Source organism: Pseudorca crassidens, chromosome X (genome assembly GCF_039906515.1).
Source record: "Pseudorca crassidens isolate mPseCra1 chromosome X, mPseCra1.hap1, whole genome shotgun sequence".
Lineage (NCBI taxonomy): Eukaryota > Metazoa > Chordata > Mammalia > Artiodactyla > Delphinidae > Pseudorca > Pseudorca crassidens.
In genome coordinates, this window is record NC_090317.1 from 113,088,973 (window position 1) to 113,106,861 (window position 17,889).

The following is a 17,889-nucleotide window of genomic DNA, read 5'->3' on the forward strand; positions in this document are numbered from 1 at the left end:
TATGCGCTACTCAAATAACTCCCCCTACCGGAGCCATAGCTGGAATTAACTGCTCACACTGATGCCCAACATGCTACTTGACTTACATACGGACTGAAAATGGACTCAAGGGAAACTGATCCACGGGTTTCAAGCTAATTTAGCTTAATCTCCGCCAGGGATGGTGTGCGTATGTGTCTACACACACCTGTGTGTACACTCACACTCACGTGCACAAACCAAACTCCTGTAGATTTCATCATTTGAGGTGAGTGACCAGTCCGGCAATATTGCACAGAGGTCCATCACAAGACGTCCGTAGAAAAGAATAAACATCAATATAGATAGCCTTTATATCATTCATCAGAAAAGACCAATGCTACTATAAAGGTACAAAATCACAAAGCTATATAAACTCTATTTGCATACAAATACCTTTCTGTTGCACTATGTTAGGAATCAAGGTTTTCAGAGTAAGAGGAAATATACACAATTAAAATATAATAGCGAGGGACTTCCCTGGTGACGCAGTGGTTAAGGATCCGCCTGCCAATGCAGGGGACACGGGTTCGAGTCCTGGTCCGGGAAGATCCCACGTGCCGCGGAGCAACTAAGCCCGTGCGACACAACTACTGAGCCCACGTGCCACAACTACTGAAGCTTGAGCGCCTAGAGCCCGTGCTCCACAACAAGAGAAGCCACTGCAATGAGAAGCCCATGCACTATAACAAAGAGTAGCCCCCGCTTGCCGCAACTAGAGAAAGCCCGCATGCAGCAACGAAGACCCAACACAGCCAAAAATAAATAAATAAATAATTAAAAAATATTAGCGAGAAACATTACAATGTTAAAATCGAATAAAAATATCAATATGATCTTATAAAAGATATGTATTCTATAGTTCTGCCCAGAAAAGGGGACTAGAAAAGGTATAATGTACACCTCCAACACCCAGATTAGGGTCTCTAATACCCATTAAAAGGAAACAGGAGTCCTTGAGGAAAATGGCTGATTCTAGGCAAAGTGTAAGATAAGCCTAAGACATCATCTTGGGCCAGAAAGCAAGGAAGCTTTCAAAGATGAATACGGTTTTATCAATGGAACACAAAGGATCTGGCTCAAAATAGCTTCCAGTGGCCAAAGGTGTGCCAGTTTGAGCATCAAAAAGATGGCCACTACATGCAATGACATAGGTGAACCTCACAGAAAGCCAGACACAAAAAGAGCACACACTGTATCTTCCTTTTGTTTTAAGTTCAAGCAGTGAGAGAGTCAGACACAGTGATAGGTGATAGAGTTGGAATAATTGTTACATGGTGAGGAGGGAAAAAGGAGGAGAGTCTGACTAGAAAGCAGCCTTTTCACGTGCTGGAAATACAGGTGTAAAAATTCATTAAGTTATAAACTTAAGATCTGAACACTTTTTATATATATGTTAAATATTGACTGAAACATATCAAAGCAATAAAAATCTACAACATCCGTAATAATACTTAAAAAAGAGAAAGCCAGAAACTCATTGGTCAAATTTAAGGTGGTTTTTAACTCAACTTCTTACCTTGAAAATTGGTAATTAAAGGGAAAGACTGAAATGCTTATCCTGCCTTGCCAGGAGGGACTGTACTTCAAAAGGTACCTAAATGACCTTAGTTGTTGAGGAAGAACTTTATAGGAGAATGTCAGCTAATAATTGCCAAAGGAATGATACTAACAAAAAAAGAACTCATCATTTTATAAACATTAATAAAGTTACTGATTAAGGCCAAAGTTATCAGCTGGTGCTAAAAACCATTAGGTGATGGTTGCATGGTGCCGAAATAACATGACAAAATAACAGTACGCAGATTACTTTCTGGTTGAGAAGGGAAAATTAACTATACTATGGAGGGATCAGACGGTCATCACCTGAATTACGGTCAGTCTTAACATTACTAATGGTGGATCAACCAGACATCATGGGTCTCAGAGTGTAATTCTGCAAGAGTATTTATGAAATATTCTAGCAAAAAAATGCTCCACTGAGCCTTTAGATGAACTTCCAGTTTATGGGAGATACAGGGAAAGGGGGACAAATTAAATAAAACTTCAAAGACAAAATCAAACAAATCAAGGTGGGACATTTTTGCAGGACAACTGGTATGGTCCAACAACAAAAGATTGTTCTAGATTAAAAACAGCTTGAGACCTACTCAGATGTGTTATGTGGTCTTGGAACTGATTTGTTGTTTGGACAAATCAGGGGAATTTTCACGATGAAAATGTATTGACACGGAAAGGTGGAGATGGTTAAATGAAATAAAACTAGGTTGTACAATAGTATGAAAAGTATGATCTCATTTGGGGAAAAATACACATACATGTATACAAACAGCAAAATAGCTGGAAGAACACAGATAAAGCTCTAAGAATGGTAATCTCTGGGTTATGGGAATACAGCAGTTTCTCTTTTTTTCTTTTTTTGCTTTTTTATATTTCCTAATTTTTTACAATGTTCATATACTGCTTTTCTATTACTAAAAGGTTACTTGAAATTAAACAAATAATCAGAACCCTTACTCTTGCTAGCAGAGTTGGAGCTTAAAGGTAGTCAGAAGAAAAAGAAAATTGGAAACCAAAGATTGGATTATTGTCCTTATTACCACAAAGTAGTGAAACTTGTTATTCTGTGATTGATAATTTTCCTCTTTTTCATTTTTTTTATTGCGGTAAATTGTACATAAAATTTACCACCTGGTTAAGATGGTAAAAAAAATGTTTTATTGAGTGTACAGTCCAGTGGCATTAAGTACATTCACAGTGTTGTACCACCATTACCACCATCCATCTCCAGAGCTTCTTCATCTTTCTCCACTGAAACTCTGTCCTCGTGAAACACTAAATTCGCTTGCCCCCTACTCCCCAGCCCTGGCAACCACCATCCTACTTTCTGTCTCTAGGTGCCTCACGTAAGTGGAATCATACAACACTTGTCCTTTTGGATCCCGCTTATTTTACTTAGCATAATGACTTCAAGGTTTATCTATATTGTAGCATGTCAGAACTTTATTCCTTTTAAAGGCTGAATAATAATACTCTGTTAGATGGATAAACCACATTTTGTTTACCTTGACTGATAACTTTAACTTCTTTATTTTTCCAGTTTCAACCCACCTACAGACTTCCTCTAAACATTCTTCTGTGAATTCTATGGATGATGACAAATTACAAATTAATTCCTTTTTAAAGAAGATTCATGGCAGGATAAACCCTGCTTACTGCTTTTGATACCTCCACAGGGCAAGGACTCCTAGAACATCAAGGCCTCTATTGGAATTGCTACTCTGGCTACCCAATTCTTGCTATCCTTCCTGTCTGGGGTGAAAAAGCTACTCCATCCTTTCTTTAGGGATCACTTTGCTTTTCCAGTGATAAAACCACAAAGATGTGGCTGAAAATATCAATCGTCTGGCTGGTACACACCGGAGAAAAATCAGATACTTTATAATAGAAAGAAAAGTGGTAAATTACTGTTTCGCCTTGTATTTGGAAGCATCCCTGGGTTCACTGCTGGGATTGCTCCAATCGTCAGCTTCAGGTGTGGTCTTGTAATGGCGCCATGCGGACTTATTAAAAACTGGAAGTCTCTCAAATGATTCACTTGAAAGAGCCTAAGGAAAAACAAAAATAGACACCGAAGGTCCATAGTGTCATCTTGCTCACATGAAATACTGACCCAAATTTTATTATTTAAAACATTAGAAACCTTATTAATATATATATTTTTAGAGTTATATTAAAATTACAGTCTAAGTAAGTTACTTAGACTGATCAGGATGAAATTAAAGCTTTTCTATGAAAGTACTGGTTTCATGAAAAACCAGTACTGAAGTACACATGAGCAAAACAAAAACTATTTTAGTTCAGTTAATACTGATGTGAGATATTCAATTGTTTTGACTATATGGTCTTAGACCAAACACTACTGTTCACTGGGCAACTGTTCTCCCAGAGGGCCCTGAAGAAATAGTTTCATACACAGTAGATGTATAAATATAAGCTCATAAAGTGATATCAAATAGCATATCATTTATATGCATTGGCATCTAAGATACACACTCAAAATAACTGGTTATCTTATCATATAACATATAACACACTAAGCAGCTGTTAAAAGGATGAGCCAGTTCGGTATGAACTGATATGGAAAGATCTCCAAGATATGTTGGAAAGTTAAAAAAAAAGCAAAGTGCTAAAATAATCATTTGTGTGGAAAAAAATCAGATTTCCCCCCATACTTTTATCAATGCAGAATCAACTTCCATGAGGCTCCACATGAAACCGGCATCCATGGTCACCCCTGGGAAAGAGAACCAGGTGGCTCTGGGCCACCGATGGGAGAGACTTAGTTCTCCCTTTTGTAGCTTTAAAATTTTGTACTATGTGCCCATATTACATATTCAAAAAATACTCCAACTATTCTAGAGTTTAGAAGTTAATAAAAGTCTGACTCCACCAATGAATGAGAAAACTTGTTTTACAGAGAACTTTGTTATTCGATCAGACTTTTAGGTAACCATATTATGAGCACTGAATTCTTGCAACTTTGGGAAAGCCGGCAAGTTTCTAAAACAAAAGACTACAAGAATTCAGTTTACGAAAACCTGTCTCCTTTTAGATTAGTCCTTTCAATGGGTATACGATTTTAAAAAAAATCACAACTTAGAATTATGGTTTTAAAAATCAATATTTAAATTTTTACCTCTCCATGTTTCCTATTTTGCTATATCTGAGCATAAAATCAAGGGTAGGACATAACTTGGTTTTCACGTAAAACTGGAGTAAATCCGAGCTGAATATAGGAGATGATATAGTGCTATCCTCCATTAGTTATTAGAACTTATAGCTTTAAAAAGTAAAGATGCCTTCATATAACAGAAATAAAATGCAGTACCTTCAAATAAATGACAGCATCAGTACCCACGCCTTCCATAGAATAGAGTTTTAGATCTCCCTGAAAATATCTAGCATACAGACGAGAAATTGGCAAGCCGTAACCAAATCCAGCCTACCGAGAAAAGAAAATTAATACGGTGAGACGGGCACGAAACGCTAACACATCGAGTCTGAGGACCATCTGCAAGATTATAATAAATTCTTGCTTCATATTTAAAGCAAATAAATTATTGATCCAAACTTTACCATGATGTATATGCTCATCTATGGCAAACAATCTGTTTTCACCCTGCAAAAATACTTCTCACATGTTTGGAAAAGAACAGAAATACTCCGATTTTGGACTAAGGCTTTTTGAACGTTTTAAAGCAAATTGTTAGCATTGTTAAATCCCAAATCAAGTGGAATTTGAACCAGAAACCAAAGTAAACCACATCATTCCAAAGTTCCACTATGATTTCTTTGCTCAATTAAATTGAGCAGCACGGGAGTTGAAATCTAACCGTACCAAGGCTAACACAATGAAAAGAAAACAATCTCCTAAGAGCTACTTCCTAAGGCTCTGAGAACGCTGCAATATTTTGACATGTGGTAGTCCATATATTCTTAGAGACAAGAAAACAATTCCAGTACCCTCCTATACCTCTATGTCATAGAACCCTGACTGTCAGTAACAGGTTGTTGGGGGAAGAAAAAAAAGGTCTCCGATATTGATAGGAATAATTGAGACTAATTTCCAACACTCTGGGGTGGAGGGGAAGGGGCTGTTCCTCAAGCTTCGACCCCTCTGATTAAGTCCACCGACAGGGTGTCAAAGGATCAACAGGAGTTGTCTGGGAGGACATTTCCGAAAAAGAAATGCGTGTGTCACGGCACAGAGCTGTAACATAGTAAGGTGTTTGATGAGGAAGTTAACGTTTCCTAGTAGTACATACCCACACGCCCACTTAAAAGCTGAGGAGACTTGACTAACTGGGAGAGATGCTAGTGGAAGCATTTCTTCAAATGGAGAGCCACCAGGCACACTGGAAAGAATACAGACATGGCCAGTGGCAGCTTGACGATAATGAGCTCAATGACCTTGGGCAAACCAGTAACCTCATTTCCTCATCTATAAAATGGGAGGTGGGATGCACATTTTTTAGAGTGTCATTTTTGCTCAGTGTCATTTAAAAAAAAAGATGACATCACAGCTGTCCTCAAGATGCTATCCTGAGACCTGTAACAGACGATCCATACTCCTTTTAAACAACTGCAGAAGGTTCTAGATTTGCCTGTAGCGTCTCTTTTTCTTTTGACATTTATTTAAGTAGGTACCAGAAACTGGTCAAGGCAATGGCCTTCAAATTGATCTTTCAAGAATTTTCTGGAATCCTATGTAAGCGACTTCCTCTCCGTTTTCAATATGCAGTGTTAACAAACCCTGTCTAGAATAAATGATGTTAAGTGTTGGATTTTATTCATACATATAAAATATAATCTTACGTGCTCGTCAGTCAGGTACAACTTGAAAATGAAAATTTACACTCTGAACCATTTTGCAGACTGACAGATATGTTGCTGTGCTTAATGACAAAGGGTTCAGTTGTTGTTTGTCAATTAGAAACACTCAGCCGGGGGAAGAAAGTGTGGCCCTACCAGGATCTAAATGCTGCCATGGTAACCAGAGGCTTTCCTCACTTCCTGAAGGTTATTTCCACAGTGAGACAGAAAGGGCTCTGAAAATGCATACGCCACCTATATGTTTCCTGCTTATATAAAAAATTTAATGTGTTCGTAATTTAACACTTTAATTATATAAACAAATTTGGCGGGGGAAGTTCAAAGGCCCTGGGTGATTTGGGCCTCTATGGTATGCAGCGCCAAAGTGCCCAGGGCCAGCTGCAGCCAGACACGCTGTGCTGTTCCCTGCTCACCTGCTATTACACTTCCACCCCCTCCAAGGGGAGTGCCAGGTGGTAAATGGTGCTCCAGAAGCAGTCTTAACCACAGGGAAATATTTTTTCTCTGTATTGGGGAGGTAAGTACTCAGCTCTGAGTGTTTCTTAGACACAAATTAGAGAAGAAATCTGAGTCCAAAAGAGTCATAAAGAAAGCAGCAGTGGCATAAAATTCTCCCTCCTTCAAACCATGCGGGAAACATACAAATGCAACAAGGCTAATGCGACAACCCGGGGAAAGAGCCAGCTCTGTCCCTTCTCTAGCGAATGGTGTTTCCTCTAGCAGCGGTTTCAGAGGCTTACCAGCGGCGCGGCTCTCGTAGGCTCCAGGCTAGGTCTCGGAGCAGTTGAATACATGTAGTTAAAAAGACGATCTATTTTTCGTAGTGGGACCCCACCACCTAGGTCACTTATCTGTAATGTACAAAATGTGAAAAGGAAGAAAAACAAGAAGAAGTCATCAATCTATACTTAGCAGGAGGCAAGGAGTTCATTAAATAAAGTACATACTAGATTACTCTAAACCGTGCAAGGACTTGAACCCCCAACGAAATATGGTCCCTTTGTGAACAGTGTAAAACAAAGGAGGCGGGCAAGTGTGGTTAGGCTCCAATACGCTTGGGTTTGAGATCTTGTTCAGCCCCCTAAAAAATGGGGTTCCAACGAAGTTTAAACGAGGTAGCTCAAGCCAAGGATCAAATGCAGTACTTACAAATAAGACACTCAGTTGTCAGTTCTCCTCCCTTCCCTTTGATTCCTCGATGTTTACACACTATTAAATTAACTGATAATTCAAGTATACGTACAAATAAAGAGTTACCTTAATGGATAAGTCTTCTTTACCCAGAGTAACAAGGGTTTTAACAGCTGGGTAGCCCTCTTTTCTATCTTCATATAGTTCCACTGTCGCTCTCATTGAGTTCTGAAATCACAGAACCTTTTTTTTTAGCATGCCACCAACTCACAAACTACAACTTTAAAAAAAGAAACTGGCGAAAGGCTACCGATGCACAACGTTTCTTTGGTGGGGGGCAAAGATCAGTTGGATTTATATGGCACTCTTTTCCTCTCTAAAGAACTTAACTAAACGTGTGTTCAGAACAAGGAAAAATGTCTTGATGCTCTACTTTGTTATTATCTCGTTTTAGTCTCATCCACCATACTAAATGCTTATTTTCCTTTCCTTCCTGTTTTCGATTTCGCTTTAGGGTATTTAAATTATTCAACTCTTAACCAAGAGGGATGTTTTTATCGCGTGTAATGAGGCTGCAGAGGCTCACTGGCGTGTGCTTTAAATCCCACTATCAGTCTGCACTTACAGAGCACCCTTCCTCTAAAGAAGGCGGAAAGCCTGAGAGGATTCATGCTGCCCACAAAAATTAATCATTTGGCTGGAAAAAAAAAAAAAGTAGAAGAAATGTCAGGTGAAAAGAAATTCTGAAAAAGCCACAGCTGTTGCAGAGCAAGTTCACAACTGAATGCCCATCTCAACCTTAAGTGTCACATCAGTAACATAATTTTGGGAAGCAAATCAGCATAACTGATTTTTCAGGTGTTTGGTTTAGGGTTTTACACACTGGAAGAAATGAAATTTTAGCTCAAATGCCTTGTGCCTGTAATACTGCTACTTACATGCCGTTAGCTACTGGTTAATAAAAGCAACAGCTTAAGGTATAGACAGTCTTTTCTCTTTTGGTCCAGCCCTTCCACATCTTTGCCCCCTGCCTCTGTCAGATCTTCTGAATTTTCTAAACTGACTCAAATGTGTAAAAGTGTTAACGTATCTTTCAGGACCGGAACAACTGATAATGCACCGACATGGTTAATGTTCAGAAACATAAAGATGCATAAACATGTTTTTATTTTGATCTGACTACCACCAATAAAGCCTTTGCCAGATCTGGAAACTAAAAAGCATCTCTAAGCTCATCTCTGAAGAAAAAACAGTATGGATTTTACATAAAGCCACTGAAGCTTTTATTTTACAATTAAGCTTCAAAATCAATATGTACTAATATTCATGAAGACTATACTATACACAGCAAATTTTCACCTCAGAGTATACAAATTATAAAACCCACAGGGCATCAGAAATAGAATTTTTAAAATGGTTATGCAAAACCTTTTTCTTATGCTAATCTGAGGAATCCATTATGCCCTGAATCAAAGTAATTTAAAATGAAGACTTCTTACCATGTTTTTAAATTCCACTTACCTTGAACAACTCAAATAGCATGTGAAACAGATGTGAGGGCACATAAACTACCTGAATAGGTTTGTCTGGAGCTTTGGCTGAAAACAGAGACAAAACCGTCCATGAGTAAGGATCAAAACTAGAAGAAAGTCAAGAATGTTCTTTGCATCCTTTCTTCCAAGTGCATAAAAAAAGAACTCTACAAAAGGCCAACGTAGGTTTCCAACTCTAAAGGCAGGGCTGAGCAAAAGCATGTGCTTTGAAGTCCAACAAACTTGGGGTGAAATCCAGTTCCTTCGCTTACCAGCTATGTGACCTTAGGCAAATTTCTCTCTTTGGAACTTAGTTGAGCAAAACTGGAATATCATCACCTACGTCCTAACGTTCAGAGCATTACATAAGGTCATCCAAATATCACTTGGTGTTTCTCAAAATGGGGGACACCCTCCACCACCACCACTGACCCCAGTGGTCAGCCAGGGGAATGTGAAGCCACAGAGGTAGAGGGGTACGTCCTCTTGGAGACTTGGACTAAACAGTAATGTTAAGTTCTGTTAAATTATGACAAACGAGGCGTACTACTCGCAGCTAGCAGACCAACTCCCAGAGACCTACAGTCCTTTCTCCTTGTGTCAGGGATCTTCTGAGGAAACTCCGAGAAACCCAGAATCCCAGAGTAGGATATAGAGTAGATAATAGGAAATTTAGGCTTTCCTCCTCCTCGTGACCTGAAATCATTAAGAGACCAAAACTACGTAAGCTTTCTCAAGTAGAACACCCATGCTATGATTTCAACCTAATAAAGTGAGTAATTAATAGTAATATAAAGGAGAGCAATCATCTGTTTGCTTCTTAGCAGTTTCCAAAGAGCTTGCACATACATTACCCAAATGAACTCTCATGACAATACTGTGTGGCTCATAGGGTGGGTGGCTGGGGACACAGGCTTCGCTGAGGTTATGCAACTGGCCTGCCATAATGGAGGAGGCCTGGAACTGGACACCTGAACTAAGAGTTTTTGATTCTAAATCTTGAACCTTTTGATGATCAGTTATTTTTTAAACTACTAAGTAATATATACAGCAATATCCCCTTGTCCATGGTTTCGCTTTCTGCAGTTTCTGTCACCCATGGTCAAACGAGGTTCGAAAATATTAAGTGGAAACTTCTAGAAACAAACAATTCATAAGTTCTGAGTGGTGTGATGAAATCTCATGCCTTCCTGATCTGTCCTGCTCAGGACGTCTATCATCCCTTTGTCCAATAGATCCCGCCCATTAGACACTTAGTAGCCACCTTGGTTATCACATCAATGTCACAGTATTGTAGTGCTTATGTTTAAGTGACACTTATTTTATTTAATAGTGGCCCCAAAGTGCAAGAAGAGTGATGCTGGCAATCAAAACTACAGTGAGGTATCACACCAGTCAGAATGGCCATCATCAAAAAATCTACAACAATAGATGCTAGAGTGGGTGTGGAGAAAAGGGAACCCTCATGCACTACTGGTGGGAATGTAAACTGGTACAGCCACTATGGAGAACAGTATGGAGGTTCCTTAAAAAACTACAAATAGAGCTACCATATGATCCTGCAATTCCACTCCAGGACATATATCCTGAGAAAACCATAATTCGAGAGATACATGCACCCCAATGTTCACTGCAGCACTATTTACAATAACCAAGACATGGAAGCAACCTAATGTCCATCGACAGAGGAATGGATAAAGAAGATGTGGCGTGTACACACACGCACATACACACACACAATGGAATATTACTCAGCCATAAGAAAGAATGAAATAATGCCACTTGCAGCTACATGGATGGACCTAGAGATTATCAAACTAAGTGAAGTCAGACAGAACAAAGACAAATACCATATGATATCACTTATATGAGGAACCTAAAATACAATACAAATCAACATATCTACGAAACAAAAACAGATTCACAGATATAGAGAACAGACTTGTGGTTGCCAAGGGGGAGGAGGGGTAGGGAAGGGAAGGAATGGGAGTTTGAGACTAGCAGATGTAAACTATTATATATAGGATGGATAAACAACAAGGTCCTGCTGTATAGCACAGAGAACTATATTCAATATCTTGTGATAAACTATAATGAAAAAGAATGTCTATATATGTATAACTGAATCACTTTCTGTACAGCAGAAATTAACACATTATAAGTCAACCATATTCAATAAAAAATATTAAAACTAAAAAAGGTTTTGACTTTTATTATCAGTTCCTATGGATTCTCAGCACGTGAAATTCTGTTTTATCTAATATTACATATTGCTTCATATATATACATGTACAACAATCAATTTGCTGTACACTTGAAACTAACACATTATATGTCAACCATATTTCAACAAAAATTAAAAAAATAAAGTGGGTTCCCTGTAGAAAAAATAAAAAAGGTGAACACTGATTGTGTTGGTAACATAACCAGGTAAATATTGCTCACTGCAGATTGGCCACAGGAATAGACCAGGGTGACATTTCTTTCCCTATGAGCCCAATGTGTCATGAGTCATGTGTCACTTGAAGGAGAATATTACCAGCCTTAAGGTGAAATGGATTCACTTTATCCACCTCCAACTGCTCAAAATCATGTTACCTTTTAAGGTTGCCGAATATTTGGACCATGTCTTTCTGATACTCCTCTTCTTGGGTAACCGGACAAGAGACATATGCTTTCCTTGCCACATCACTGAGATCTTCCAGCCTCTTTTCTATTGCATGGGATCCATTCCATTCTTTAAGATTTTTCAAATTAGAATCAACTGCTTTCCAAACGTGCTGCACAGCCATCATCCTCAAATTGTTTTTGATTGAGGTTCTAGAGTATTTTTTGCTATTTCTTATACCTACATTATACACACCATTAGGTCAGTCACGTAAACTACCTCAGAAAGCTATGCATGGGAAATACATTTCTCAGTCCTTATACCTCTGATTCACTTGATTGGAGGTTTCACCAGGTACAGAATTTGGATTTGAAATCAATTTCTTTCAGCATTTAGAAAGGCAGGGGGAGGGACTTCCCTGGTGGTGCAGTGGTTAAGAATCCGGCTACCAGTGCAGGGGACACGGGTTCGAGCCCTGGTCCGGGAGGATCCCACATGCCACAGAGCAACTGAGCCCGTGCTCTAGAGCCCGCGAGCCACAACTACTGAAGCCCACGTGCCTGGAGCCCGTGCTCCGCAACAGGAGAAGCCACTGCAGTGAAAAGCCCGTGCACCACCACGAAGACCCAACACAGCCAAAAAAAAAAGGCAGGAGGGAGGGAGAGGGGTCTTCTGACCATGACAGCGCAGCTGAGAAGTTTAATGCCAGTCAGGTTTCCATTCATGCTGCTGGTTTTTCGCCCGAGGTCTGATACATCTTGGTCGTAAAATTCTTGTTGAAGAATGAGGAACTGGATTGTTTGTTTGAGAGAGCTGGTGTTGACTTCCCCCTAAGTGGGAAGGCTGACGTGGAGCTCTGTGTACCTGGTCAAGACTTTTCCACTGGCTTTAGGATGAGCGGACAGCAAGCTGGCCTCTGCCCAGAGGGTCCCCCAAATGCCTGAATGAAGAGGGCTTTACTTTGGGATGATGACACTCACACGAACAGACCTAGGTTCTTGAAGAAACTACTTTGATTTTTGCCCAGGGGAAAATGCTCGTGGATGTTGGCAGGCAGAGCACAGCCAGAGTCAAGCTGCTTCCCATCACCCATCCTTACTCCACCTGAGACCAGCTTTCAATCAACCCCCATCTTTTACCTTCCCTATCCAGTCCCTGACACTTCCCAGCTCTGCTCCCAGAGTCCCTCCAGGATCATCTGATGCCATTTCTGCTGCAGCCTCCTCTTTCCTGGCTTCTTCTGCTCCGTCCCATTAATCAGCCAGTGTACTTCTATCTCGTTACCCTTTGGCAGGAGGTGGGATCAATGGCCCACTGACGAGTCCCCCTGGTTTCTTTGCTGTTTTTCTTTGTATTCCTTTACTGTCTTTTTAACGGAGCCCTAGGAGCACACTGAATGCTTAGACTATCTTGTACCGAAAGGCATGATTAGTTATATAAATAACCTTCGGAAGTCAACCTTTTCACTCCAGATCTCAGGGAACTTAAAATACCTTTGATAGCTTTGTTTTGTTTGTTTGTTTTCAGTTCAACCAGCATTCTCTAGGAGCCATCTGACAGCTTGCTCAATTACTTGTACTTTTCTTTGAGAACATTATCGTTTAGATGTCTTTCCGTCCTTTTATTATTTTTTATTTATTTTTAAAATAAATTTAAATTTAAAATAAATTATTTGGCTGCGTTGGGTCTTCGTTGCTGCGCACAGGCTTTTCTCTAGTTGTGCTGAGTGTTGTTGCAGTGCACAGGCTTCTTATTTGTGGTGGCTTCTCTTGTTGCGGAGCATGGGTGGTAGGCATGTGGGCTTCAGTAGTTGTGGCACGCGAGCTCAGTAGTTGTGGCACGCGAGCTCAGTAGTTGTGGCTCGTGGGCTCTAGAGCACAGGCTCAGTAGTTGTGGTGCACGGGCTTAGTTGCTCCGCAGCATGTGGGATCCTCCCGGACCAGGGCTTGAACCCGTGTCCCCTGCATTGGCAGGCAGATTCTTAACCACTGTGCCACCTGGGAAGTCCCTTTCTTTCCTTTTAAAACCATGTCAAATGTCTTTGTCCATGACTCTTCCCTAATCCTGGGTCGAGGAGCTTTTCCACAGTAGACCCTTAATAGATGTTGGCTGGCTTCCTAAAATAAGACATAAATGGAATATGAATTTTCCATCTAAGGGTACATTTTAAAAAGTCAATGGAAAAATGGCGCAGGTTTTTCATGCTCAAGACTCAAGAAATAATAAAGTCCCTATTTGCACAGTCATTGCTCCAAATGCCATTAGTTGAAACGACATTTAATAAATGCCAAAAACTCTACATAGGATATAAAGAGTTTTATCTTCAGACAGTTCTCCTATATGCATGAAAAAAAATACTGGTGGCTAAGCAGAAAAAATTCATTTAAGAGAAGCTTGATCCACGGTTGGTTGAACCCATGGATGTGGAAGCCTTAGATATGAAGGGCTGACTACACTATGCCATTTTATATAAGGGACTTCAGCATCCATAGATTTAGGAATTCCCGGGGGTTCCTGGAACCAGTCACCTGCAGACACCAAGGGAGGGCTGCATACTGATAGGAATTTAACACATTTGGGCCTCCAGCATTCCGTTTCTAAAATGAGCACTGTACATATTTCACTGGGTTAACATAAGGGTTAAATGAGATAAGTGATAAACTAGTTTACACAGAGCCTGCCACATAGTAAGCAGCCAATACCTGTTGGCTATTACCACTACTAAAACATTAATTTCGACAGTGTTAACAGCGCTACCAGTAATGGCTTTCTTATTCTTGTGTAGAACCACCTGACTAAAAATATCCACAAAAGTATCCAATTTGAGAAAACTAGAGGTCAAAGACTCCAGGACAGACGCACACCTTTTCTACGAACCCTCTTACAACAAAATTTACATAGTGCGAACTGAAATCTTTACTTTTCCAACCAAACCTGAAGCTATAAATCAACCCTCTTGACAGGAAAGACTAATCTAGAAATGGTGAAAAAATGCAAGTGTGGCAACCATACGCCTTCTCTTTCCCAAGTCAACCCTGACTTCCAGTAACCACCCTTTATTAAATGTCCAGCACGTGCCTGGCGTTCTGCTTGAGGCCTTAGAAACATTATCCTTTTAACACCTCACAAGGAGAGCTGACTGATGAGGAATGTGGGTGTCACAGCAGCAAAGTGACTTGTCTCCTAAGTGTCAGAATCCAGATTTCCACCACCTGGCTGGCTACAAAGTTCACCTCTTTCCTCTAAGCCATGCTGCCTTACCATACGGATGCCGAGAATGTAAGGTAAAAAGGTTTATTTGCTTAATGCTTTGGCAACCGATTTCTCAAGAGAATGAGAACGTTGAGAACAAGCACGGTAGAATGGCTACCCATCTTTGGAGCAACCCACATGGGTTGCCGCGGGTAGCTAATCAGAAATATTTGAAACCTGATGTAAGGTAAATAAAATTCTGTTGTTTTTAATCTTCCTGTGAAATGTACTACCAAAAGAATAAAAAAGAAGTTTACTACAGCTAGCTCCCAATATTCAGAACGCTAGTGATGACCGTAAATAATGATGGTGTTCACACAGTACGTTCTGCATAATCCCTATTTACTACTTTCTCAGGGGTCTGCATTGGGAAAGGAAAAAATCGAAACTTCAGAAAAAGAGATCATAGGGCAAACTCACAGAACTTAAATTCTCAGGTACCAGCAAACTGTTCTTTGGGATTCATGGCAGCGTCGGTCCTCTGAAGTGCAGAGCACAGGAGAATGGAAGCATCCTGAAAGGGGATGCTATACTAGTTCACACGGGCTCTTAAAATGAATCCACAGAATCTGGATCTGACTCCTCGCCGGAAAACAGTCACACACACTCTCTCTCTGTGACAAAGCCCGTGTCTGCTTAAGGTGTTCAGGACCAACCTCTGACCTCCGTCTCTAACACGGAGCTTGTTAGAGCTCAACTGCAGTGCTTAACCACACTCACAAAGAGCTTTGGCATTCAAGAAATAATAGAAATCGTAAATACATCCCCCAAAGCAACAGGAAACTAGAAGCTACCTATAACCACCATTTCTCTTAGTGATGGGAAAAAGGGCTTCAAAAACCACGCATGAGACAGTGCCGAAAATGGTTGGAAAGCTTCTCCCCTGGTGGGGTGCACTGCCCGTTGTGACAGCCTCACTGGGAAGGAACGTGCTGACCTGGCTGGCACCCAGGAATCAGCAAGACCAGGCTCGCTGCTCTGGCCTTCAGAGTGAGTGAGGTTACCATTCATGCAAACGAGCAATTTAATTACTACCGGTGAGTTTAAGTTCCATGTTTGACAGATAGAAATCAGGACAGTGAGGTCAGGCTCCGCCTAGCCAGTAGGAAGAAATAGAATATTAAGATGCTTCTACTCAGGAATGCTCAAGCAAAATCCACTTGGTGCTAGAGGTATATTTCTTCAAAATAGGGGTGCAACTCTTCTCAGAGAACCCAACAGACTTTGAAAGTGGCATCGATTCCACACCTCCTAGTAGAACGTAGGGGCAGTTGTCCTATGACGGCAGCCTGAAGTCTTCACATTCTGAACTCAGTATAAGAGAAATCGATTTTTGGAATATTGTTGAGAGGGAATGTGGTTTATCTTTAATGCCATACCCTAAGACCCCATACCCTAAGACTCAGTCGTTCCACACTTCTAAGAATCTAGCCTACAGAAATACTTCCACGCGTTCATAGGTTTTCCCACGCTCCAAATACACACACACACACACACACACACACACACACACACACCCCTTCATGCCTCATTATATGGAATATGGGAAAATCAGAAATCCACCCAATGAGAAACGATTAAATAAATTATGATAATCTACACTATGGATAATCTCTAAATGACACTAATACATGCAAAGATCTTTAAGGTGAAGTGAAATACACAAGTTAAAGAACATGTATGGTTTTAGCCTCATTTATGTAAAAAACAAAACTCTGTATGGGAGCAGAGTAGTGGGGACTTTCACTTTTTACTCTATATTTATGTTTGTATTTTTAGAGATAAGTATGTCTCTTTCATAACTTACAAATAAAAAAATAAAAGTAACATGTAAATATAGTTTCACACAACTAATATAAAAATTAGCTAAAACCCCCCTATCCAGAGAGCTGCTGTTTGTATTTTGGTGGTAAAAATCCTTCGACTTATTATCCAATGAACTTGCACTATTACAAGCTTTTATAGCCTGTGGTTAAAAATTCAACTTTTCTCAAACATTAAATATTCTTTAAAGCATTGTTTTGAATGGTTGCATACTATTCTATCTTATGGGTATACCAGAATTTATTTAAATAATTCCCTATTGTGGAAAACTTGGGTTGTTTTCTAATTTTTCTCTGTAAGAAAACTACTCTGATCATCATTCTGATACATGTATCTGTGCACACCTCTATTTTCCTTTTTTTAACATCTTTATTGGAGTATAATTGCTTTACAATGGTGTGTTAGTTTCTGCTTTACAACAAAGTGAATCAGCTATACGTATACATGTATCCCCATATCTCCTCTCTCTTGCATCTCCCTCCCAACCCTCCCTATCCCACCCCTCTAGGTGGTCACAAAGCACCGAGCTGATCTCCCTGTGCTATGTGGCTGCTTCCCACTAGCTATCTATTTTACATTTGGTAGTATATATATGTCCATGCCACTCTCTCACTTTGTCCCAGCTTACCCTTCCCCCTCCCCGTGTCCTCAAGTCCATTCTCTACGTCTGCGTCTTTATTCCTTTTTTTTTTAAGTATTGGTTCTAGACAGATTTAAAAAATTTTTCATGACTTTCGCATATTTTTTATTTATTTGCTTTTATTTTTTGGCACTCCAAGGGGCATGCGGGATCTTAGTTCCCCGACCAGGGATCGAACCCGTGCCCCCTGCAATGGAAGCGCAGAGTCTTAACCACTGGACCACCAGGGAAGTCCCTATTTTCTCTTAATAAATTTTCTGAAGTTTATTTACTGGACCAAAGAATATAACCATTATTACTTTAACTTACTGGGCCAAAGAGAAAGAACATTGTTAGCCTGTTTTTTTAAAGAAAGGCTATACCAATTTAAACGTAGATCAGAAATGTGTAAATTTGGGGGACAGAGTATTTTTCTGGGCAGCAATTCAAAGCATTAAAATGTTTTAATCACCGCCACTTTGAAAGACAAAAATGGCATTCCTCTATGT

General features: G+C 40.0%; 1 protein-coding gene across 2 annotated transcripts in view; it reads right to left on the minus strand.

The window, feature by feature from the left end:
- PDK3 (pyruvate dehydrogenase kinase 3) overlaps positions 1-17,889 on the minus strand; it is a 76,986-nt gene that overhangs the window by 11,773 nt on the left and 47,324 nt on the right. For both annotated transcript variants that reach the window (XM_067723413.1, XM_067723411.1), the window contains 5 exons: positions 9,067-9,143; positions 7,672-7,773; positions 7,155-7,265; positions 4,910-5,023; positions 3,487-3,626 (listed from right to left, as the gene is read on the minus strand). In XM_067723413.1, the coding sequence (XP_067579514.1) occupies positions 3,487-3,626; positions 4,910-5,023; positions 7,155-7,265; positions 7,672-7,773; positions 9,067-9,143 (544 nt within the window). The remainder of the gene's footprint in view (positions 1-3,486; positions 3,627-4,909; positions 5,024-7,154; positions 7,266-7,671; positions 7,774-9,066; positions 9,144-17,889) is intronic.